Source organism: Ruditapes philippinarum, unplaced genomic scaffold (assembly GCF_026571515.1).
Source record: "Ruditapes philippinarum isolate M1 unplaced genomic scaffold, ASM2657151v2 ctg6881_1_1_1_1, whole genome shotgun sequence".
NCBI lineage: Eukaryota > Metazoa > Mollusca > Bivalvia > Venerida > Veneridae > Ruditapes > Ruditapes philippinarum.
Genome location: NW_026866650.1, coordinates 10,286 through 20,533, shown reverse-complemented (window position 1 = coordinate 20,533; position 10,248 = coordinate 10,286). Strand labels below are relative to the sequence as shown.

At 32.0% G+C, this 10,248-nt stretch overlaps 1 protein-coding gene across 1 annotated transcript; it reads left to right on the top strand.

Annotated features, from left to right (window-relative positions):
* The first annotated feature begins 3,570 nt into the window (after window positions 1–3,570).
* LOC132733225 (uncharacterized) lies at window positions 3,571–5,648 on the top strand. Its single transcript, XM_060719827.1, has 4 exons — window positions 3,571–3,741; window positions 4,591–4,705; window positions 5,080–5,227; window positions 5,504–5,648. The coding sequence occupies exons 1-4, from the start codon at window positions 3,586–3,588 to the stop codon at window positions 5,526–5,528; spliced, it is 444 nt and encodes a 147-aa protein (XP_060575810.1). The 5' UTR covers window positions 3,571–3,585; the 3' UTR covers window positions 5,529–5,648.
* Window positions 5,649–10,248: the final 4,600 nt, after the last annotated feature.

Here is a 10,248-nt window from a genome sequence, read left to right as displayed (position 1 = left end):
TAATTATACTTGTAAGTGCAGGAAGACGTATGGGTTTCTTCTCCTGTCAATTCTTTTTAATAAATGTAGTTTGCAGCATCCCTGTGACCGTCTTACTGCAGCTGCTAGTTCTTTTTTTCATAAGTAATTTGAGCAGCATATTTTGTGTCATAGATCACGGAATCAGGCATTATTTTGGCAAGGTCTAGTTATTTAATTAGAAAATCAGAATAATATTGAGCTAATATACATTAGTCATTCATGATTTAATATGAGGTCAAGTTTAGACTTTACAGCTCTTTATATTTGATAATTTTGATATGAGATTCCATTTGTAAGATTGAACTACTGCGAATTTAAGGGCTGCATGCTAGGAGCAACACTCTAAAATTTCTTATTTTATAGTACAGAAATATTGCCTAAATGCAGGATATTTTGTAATCAATAACAACGAAATGTTTTATAATTATTTATTGAATATAGGCTGACAATTTTTGAACATATTTCAAAACCTACTCAATCGCTGGCAATAAAGAAACTTTCTTGTCGGTAGCCGCGAATTATCTCATAAGGTCATTTGTTAATAATGATATTCATAATTGAATTAGAATACATTTAACATGATAATTATTATTTATAATACAACATTTTTAATAAAATAAATTATGATTTAACACTTATACAAATTCCTAATGTAATATCAATATTAATGAAACGAAGATGGCAGAGTTCTTGACGGTGAGGAACTGAGACTGACTTCTTGTTGGTATAGATAATTGCCTATTAACATGGTTCAGAACGAATTCATTATGTTTTTCATGTTAAAAATATTAGAAATTGAGATTAATAAATGATGAATTAGTGAAATTAATTGGTATTTTTTCATTTTTACTTCTGGTCGGTTCTTGTTGCTTGCCGGTAATTAGGGAGACCGGCATATTTATATTGTTTACACTCAATAATCGGCGACAATGACATAACCAATGCAGATAAACACCTGTCAATTGCCGATTTATGTATGCTTACGGCGCCTCCATTCATATATATAATGATTCACATTTACTTAATAGTTTTGCCAGCAACGGAGTTGTGCTAAAAAATGTCAATTTGATTAGCCCTTAAAGCCTTCGGAATTGCCTCGGCTATTATCTATAATAATATCGGAAACAATACGGATTGAAAGAATTTCTACCACGTGGTTTCAGGTGAAATAATGTAATTACTATTGTACCTATGAATCCACTTATTTTAGGTGGACTTTTACAGCATATATTGGAAATAAACTTGTCAACAACTCCCAGCATTAAACTACTATTTGTTTAAATGTTTAGTTTCTTAGCGCAGGTTAGACCGAAATACCGCATCCGTTCTGTGTGTTCACACTATTGTGTTCGAGGTCCTCAATATCCAAAGACTGACGTAAAGGGCCGAGTAGTTGCGATTGCCCTTGAAGCAACCTACTCACCTGCGCATCGGTCGAATGTTCCACTATCGCTCACTTCTTACTGAAATAATGTGAGTGTATTCATTGAGCTGCGAAGGGAGCGTAGAAGCAACCATGCACTACATCTGTATTAATAAATGCTTGCAGTGATAAAGAAAATAGAACAATATATTTTATCAAGACGTAATAAGACTGATTTACTGGGAGAAAAATAGTTGAAAGTATTTTGACGGGTATTAATTGAAAAATAGATACACAGTCAACTGTTTAACGGAAGCGGTCAGTCAGCTGTTTCGAAAATGAAAGTACACACCAAAAACGCTTCAAATTTTCATTCTCTGCGTAATTAATTTACAGTGTGCGTAAATGAACGCAACAAATTGGTAACCTTGTGCTTTTTTAGTTGATTTTGAAGCGTAAAATACGTCGATATACACGTTATTTGGAACTATTGACAATTTTTTAGGAAAGTTGGTATGGAAACAATACTTTTAGAATGTAAACAATACTTTTATAATTTAGGTTGCGTGGCCTTATTTTAAACCCCAGATATTCCATATTAAAATAGAAAACATCCTTTCTGAGTATTTCCCAGGATATTTAGACCTTAACAGTACCATACGTGGGCTGTGTTACCTAGCTTTTAACCACTGATGAACTATATTTAAAATTTCTTCTGCTAAGGTTTTAATATATTAATGAGTTAAAATTAGGAAAAGCGACATTTCCAACATTAACTTTAAACGATATTCGTTTAAATAGATTTTTCCTATCTTTTCTAAAAAAAATCAACACTTTTTTGATCTCGGTTATTTCCCTAAAAAGTTGACTGAAGAATACATCATCCCTACACACAAAAAAGTGATACAGTCAAACCTACCGTGTATATCCATTAACGCAGGAATGTGCAAATAACGCAGACATTGTGCAAAAGTAACAATGAATTGTGCAATTAAGTGGCAAAAACGAGCACCGCGATAAGTAAATGGACCAATACTTTTTATTGTACACCAAATTGGAAGAAATCAATAAACGCATACGGTTGCTGAGACATTATACATTAAATATACCTCATCAAAAATATTTCTATGTAAATGTTTATTTTACAAGATCATTCGTGAAAATGACGACGTATTGATGGAGATTTTTGGTTTCGTTGATATCTTTAAATACATATATTTACCTTTTTTATATTCGGTGTACCTGAGACATTTTCCAATCTACTTGTGTCATATTACACTTAATTTAGCAGGTAAAACGTAATTGAGATCATTTTTACGAGGTAAAGCCGAGTTCGTGAATGAAGCGCTAAAGCAACGGCGGTTATCTCATTTAAAGTAGCTAAATCTTAACATACCATATTCCTTGTATTCTTCTTATACGACACTATTAATTTGATAAATGTCTATTATTTTGATAAAAGGTAAACAGAATATGAAAAAGGAATGTTTTAAAGGTGTTATAGATAAAACACAAAAGTCACATTAAGAAAGGTTATCAGGTTGTCTTCCTTACGATTGACCTTAAGAAGTAAACATATTCCTGAAAAAAAAATGTAACGCTGGTCGTAGCAGCCGTATATGATCATTCATTTCTTTAAATTTAATTTAGAATAAAATATTTTGGTTCGTTTACTTACTGTGTTATTCGTATTGGCAATAGCGTTGCACAGATTCGGTGTACTTTTACGTTATTTGCACACTCTTGCTTTCCTTGATATGCACAATGGAACCTGGAAATTATAGACCAATTACTTTGTGAAGTACTATAGACTAGCTAATTACTTTTGAATTACCGATTAAAATTTTGGGCTGAAGACTATAATGTGCACATTGAAGCACAGGTAGGTTTCCGAAAAAACATGGGAACCATTGATAATATTTTCATTCTACACGGATTTATTACTCCAATGCTTAACAATAACACAAAATGTTTGTAGCCTTTATAGATTTTAGCAAGGCATTTGACTTCAAAATCTTTTGTAGTTTTATGGCATGATGCTACACTCAAACTATCTAAGCTCGGGACTGACGGACGGACAAATTTTGATGACAAAACTCACCTTTGAGCTAAAGCCCCCCTAGAAAATAAATCAATAAATACATATTTTGTTTATTCCTGTGACCCTGTCAGTCGTTATTCAAATTGTTACCTATTAACTTATGAAAGTAACTAAAGAGGTTAACATTTATCAGCAGATTTTACGTAAGAATTGGTCAGTTTTGGTCAGTTTTGTCATGCGCTGTCTGAATGGATTGTATAAAAGAACGACACAATCAGTGGCAAGTATTGTTTCTTTTGACCGACAATCTACAAAGGTATGTCTTGATTTATTTTTTTTTTATTGGTATAAGGTATATTAGAAGTGGATAGTTACATTACTGAAGATAATATTATAAATATGATGAAAACTGGAAGGTCTGGTATATTTTAGTGAAACAGTTAACAACACAAGAATGATTGATTCTTTTGAATAGAATTATTAGTTCAGTGAAGAGATGCTTATTTATTAATGATTTTGAATATGTAGAAATAATTTATCTGGAATAGGCATTTATACCATTAATACGAGTTTGTTAGAATTGTTTACTCTATAACTACGACCACAATGATTAATTGCATTAAAATTACAATGTGCTATGTATAGTTATTTAGATGGATTAAATAAATAAGATTACCGATTATAGTCATTTAGATTAAATGAATAAATAAATTAAAATCAGTGTTGTGAACATTTTTATTATAATTGGGATGTAAAGATTTATTTCGGAATATTACAACATTCAAGGTGAGCACGACTTCAAGAGTTAAACAAGCTGAACAATCACATACAATGAATTAATGCTATATTTCATTAAACATTAATATTATTTTAAACAAAGAATATACATATTATTTTTAACAAAGAATATATAATTTATAAGTATAAAGTTCTATTATATATTTTATGCTAATTCTTTTTGTATGAACGTACATAAATAAACACAATTGTTACATCGACAATAGTTTTGTTAAAATTATGTGACACTTGTATATTTTTGAATATTAGATACAATTGGTTATGTTTAACCATTAAAATTACTTGTCCTCCCGTATAATGTAGATCGTTTTCATTTTGCTTTTTATCTAATATCATAATGTTTTTATATGAATTCTTTTTGTTAAAGCAAGACATCATGAAATTTGCCCTTTGTCTCCTGGTAGTTTTGCCTTTGGCTTTGAGCGTTCCTGTCAATGTTGACGAAAAACGATTTATCTTCGGACACATTCAATTGCCATCAGGTAAACGTACATTTGATCCACTAGCTTATGTATTGAATTAAACAAATATTACCGATTCAATCGTCAATTAGGTTAAATATTACCTTTTACTTTACCACTTTCAGCCAAAATATCCTATATATAACGCTTACAATATGTTTTTCGCTTATGCATTCAATAAAAGATTAAGAAGAAAATTATTAAAATTCTTATATAGGAATAGTAAATTCGAGCCCAATACTCGAACTTTGATTTAAAAGCTACATACTTTTGTCTAAAACAAACTTGATAAGATAATGTTTAAAGGAAAATGATCAACAATAAACATCAACAGTTGATTGTCTGTCTCTTTTCTGTGTAAGTAAAGGTTTATAAAATATGACAATTGTTTTTAGTTCATGACCTTGGGCAAAAGATTATCAGTTTGCTCGGATCCGACACCTCAGAAGCTGCATGTGAAGCCGCCTGCCCAACTGCACTGAATGCTTTAGTCCCAGGAGCCAGCTTGATCGGAGGAAGCCTGTGCGGTCCAGCTTGTCATTGGTAAAAAAAGTTGTCATGACTCTTTCACATTTTGTCTGGATCCATCTTCGTTTATATCAAAAGTACGATAAACAAAATCAACAAGGAAAGACAGCGTTCAATGAACGCAAATGATCAACATTTAAAACATGTCTATGTTTAAAGAATCTTTTATACATGCATCATATCATATTGTATAACGTCATAAGAATTGCTTGTTGACTATGATTATTGTGATTATAAGGAACTATTTGTTGCATTTTTAAGTATTAATATCCGGTATTTTTATCTTTTCAGGGTACAGAGTCAAATTAATGGTTAAAACATGATGTATTGCGTTAGTATTAAACATTAAAAAAAAAGATTTACATTAACTTTGTTTGATTTTTCAAAACTTGTTTCGTAGCGTGAAACAAGTAGAAAATTAAAGCTAAACAACTATTTCTCTTTATCCGAATGATCTCAATCATATTTAAAATACCATGCATAGCATAACGGACTTTGATAAAATTATCATTTCTCTCTATGCAGACAACAGTGTTTGTTTGTTTGTATGGGTTTTATGTCACACCGACACATTATAGGTCATTTGGCGACGTTCCAGCTTTACTTGTGGAGGAAGACCTCAGGTGCACTTCCGTGCATTATTTCAGGGATGAACGGGAACCACCGACGTTCCGTAAGCAAGTTGGATAAAAATTAAATAACGCTATTGGTTTCAAGACAATACTACTGTGACAAAATATGATAAACATGATCAACAAGGAAAGGCGGTGTTAAAATCATGAAACTTTTATCAAATTTATATACACCAACGTCCAGAATAGACTCAAAATAATTACAATTTATTTGTTTCCTTACGTAAATAATCTGTATGTTTCAAATATACAAATCTCTCTTACAATATATTGTCCTAAAAATGGATTTAGAATAGTCTTTGATGATCCTGTCTACCTTGCTAAGAAAGACCATGTCTATGAAAAGTGACATTTTTTTCTGAGTTTTGGCAGACCCTTCTCCTACGCGCAAAGCTTGAAGTTCACTGCATCTTTCAAAAGTTATAGCAATCAGAAATGCTGTCTTCCACGTTAAAATAACTTTCCTACTTTCATTGGTTCAAATTGGGGCTGTTTCAGCATCTGCCAAACAATAGGTAAATTCTATTCAGGAATCAATTAAAGCACCTTTTGAAAAAAAATTAGGACAAATATTAGGTCAATATTTAAGAAATTTTTAATGCTAAAATTAGGAATTTTATGGTAAGTAAAATAAATTTTAGGGCTAAAATTTTGAATTTTATTACTAAATTATGACCCCAAAAGAGCATGATATGGACTTAACTTTGCATATTTGACACAAAAGTAACTAACAAATAATGCTCTGGTTCAGTGTTCTTTAGTCAACAGTGAATAAATGGATTCACTGGTCAACTGCCTTTTAACTGCCTTCGCTGAATAATAAGATCTGAAAACTACATTAAAACATAACTAGAATGATTTTTTTTTAATTTAGAAGTGTCCCGGAACAACCAACATTCAATAAGTTAAACTGTTATTAGCCAATAATGAATGGAAGGGGAAATTATGTTTTAAATTTATTATAGCTATAAATGCATTTATCAACATTATTCATTTTAAGGTTGGTAGATTTTCAACAAGTCTTGATCTTTCTTAGAAAAAAAATAAAAAATATGACACAATCAGGTCATTCCCAGGAATATTTTTACCTAAATTCAGACAGCAGGGTAAACACCACTAACGAATTTTTTCAAGATAAATCAGGGCTACAAAAAATTGTAGAAAATTTTACACTGTATCAGCGCAAAAAGGCCTAATGCATTCCGACTTGGTGCCGGCCTTGTATTTGGGCTACGGCCATGAGACTTGGTGGCTGTGTAGTCAGTCCTCTACAGTGTCCAACAGTGCAAATTGCAAGCGAATCGGACCTACGGTTCGAACACAGTGCCAATTGTCGCACCCGTTTCCATTTAGAAAATTTCAGCGCAAACGTATATAAAAAAAAAAAAACGAAGCGAAAAAGGCCTAATGCATTCCGACTTGGTGCCGGCCTTGTATTTGGGCTACGGCCATGAGACTTGGTGGCTGTGTAGTCAGTCCTCTAGCAATTCCAACAGTGCAAATTGCAAGCGTAAAACAGTATCAGCCTATACAACGATTTTCAACAGTTTTTTCCTGATTCAAAAAATAAATTTCACTAAATGTTATAACATAGGTATAGTACATTACATTGGCATGACTAAAATTTATAAAATGGCAGCTGAAGGTGTCACTTCTTAGAAGTCTCATTTGAATTCAAAATGGTAAAAGCATAAAATCATTACGGCCAGCTAACCTTCCCCACTTTATAATATTACCAAATATGGAAACTTGTCTAGATCTGCCAGCTGGTATAACTTACAAAAGATCTATTCTAGAGTCAACGCCTGAAAATAACTTCATTACAAATTAACATTTTATTATCAAGACCCCTACATAAAGTCTGATGAATATTTAATTGTACAACATTTAATAGTTGTTTTAAATACATCCAAGACTACGGTTAATGGTAAAACTCTGTAGCCAATAAAAAATTATTTTGCTATCTCTATTTTAAACATTTAAGTGACTATTTTGATATAGTCAAAGTCTGACAATTTTAAAACAACAGTTTCTTATTGTTTTTTCTGATAACATCTGACAATAGGTATGGCATTTTCTGCAGGAGTTGAAGTAAATACAACGCGTGACTTTTTGCAATTAAGTCAGACATGACATAAGCGCCACTGACTTTGTTCAAATTTAGGTTGTGATTCAAAAATGGTTGTTTCGGTATAGGTTTATAACAAAAGATAAAAAATAGGAATTTAAGTGAAAAAAGGGTCATTTTGAGGAATTCCCTTTCATTTTGTTAAGGAATTTTAGCCAAACTGAAGAAAACTAGTACTTTTTAGGAATTTTAGGGACGCTGGACAGCATGCAATTTACATTCAGGAGGTTTACTACATAAAATGTCTATTTCAATACAGCAGTATGTCAATAGTGAGTGTTACAAAATGAATTGCTGACTTTATGTCATCTCTCTCGACATATGGTTCTTCATCATTTTAAGGCTCCATGCACTTTGTTATGAAGTTTGTCACTGCTTCATTGAAGCAGTATGGCCCTGGGTGCCCATGTATCATGGCAACAGGAGTTGCTTTGACTTGAAAGAGGTTATGCTTTCTCCAGAGTTTTTCTGTATCGAAATGACCCATTTTCCAGAAGGTCAGAAAAGTCAAACAGAAATGTGAAAAACTCTGCGTATATTCAAATTCTTCTTCCACTATAAAAATGACCCTGAAACTCCCTTCCCATTGACTGTCAGATAATTCTATCTGTTCCTTTGCAGTCATCATGAATTGATGACGTACACTATCAAGGGTACGGGGTGTTTCTTATTCATTTGTCTTAAAAGACTATCAATACCTTAAATGTATTATGAAAACAAACACAATGAAACAATATTCAATTGGTGATGTAAGTGATTGAAAAATAATTTATATAAGGTATCAGAACAACAAATGCTGTGGTGGCATAAAAAATGTGACATTTCAGTTACTATCCTTGTTTGAGTTTTGATTCTTACCCAGTTTCATAAAAGACTTGCCTCAGATTTTGAACTGGGGAACAATGTAAGTCATATATTTCCTTATTCAGAATAACTAAATATATTTATGCCCTTATTATATATAAAAGAGATGTTAATCCTGAAATCAATGTTCCCTCACCACATTATTACATTATCACTTTTTATGGAAGAAGAATTCTTAAACTTACTGCTCAAAGCCTTTAATCTCTGCTTTCTTGTCTACACACATCGATAAGAAATCTCTATGTGATTCTTATGACATCTATAAGTTTAGAGCAAACGGGAGACTCCTCAGTCACAGTCTTGCAACATATAGACCTTATATCAATCAATCAACCAATTCATCCATCCATCAATCATAAAGTTGACTGGAATAAACGTTTTACATGTTCATTGCCAAGTTTAATGATTTGAATATTTATAATTTACCATAAGCATAAGTATATACAACTACATTCATTTATATCTAAATAATGTAAACATTATTTACAACTATAACTCTGCAAGTCGGATGTGGCCCTTTGTCAACAGTATTGCTGTCAGGCATTTTCATCTGAAATACAGGTTATTTATAAACACTGATCTTGCAATGTGCATGTACCTTTAATTTTAGTGGCATTCGTACTGATAATAACAATGTTACGTCAGGATTTACAAAACTGTTATATTATCAAATATAAAAATACACTGGAAATATTTTAAACTGACAGATCAAATGGAGGACTCTAGCCCACTGCGCTTCGGGTAATGAAAAAAACTTCCGTACCAAATTTAGAGTTAATCAAACTTATAGTGATCAAGTTGTGCTTAAAATCATGAAGTACAGAGTACTGGTTTTTATTTCACTGCCAATGAGATATATCATCCTCTTAAGTTTCAAGCTCATAGCTTTTATATTTAAGGAGAAATGGCCAGGACAAAAATAAAGTTTGAAAATTAACGAAGGGCAATAACTAAAAAAATCAAGAGTGGAGATAAACGATAATTGTGCACTGCACTTCAGGTCATTGAAAGAAGCATGTATACCAAGTTTGGAGTCAATCCGTCTGATAGTTAGTTAAACTTCGAACAAGCCTAAAGTGACGACGACACAGACACCGCCTTTTTCAAGGCGACACAAAAAATGGCTTTTAGTACTAAAATAATCTAAGAAATAAGACTACTCAAATGTTTAACATTGCTGAATGTAGATTTGTGGCACTGGGAAATATATTAGAAACAATAGTAATTACTATTGACTGATACCGCAAAACATGAAAAATCATGAAATCAATGTAAAAAGGGCGCATATTAGCGTAAAATTATGATATAGTTTTTTTATTGTATACAAGTCCCTTTAACTCAAAGTCTTGCTTACTTGAAGGTCTAGTCCAAATTGTCTAATGTTTATATCAAACCATTTAGGAGTGACACAA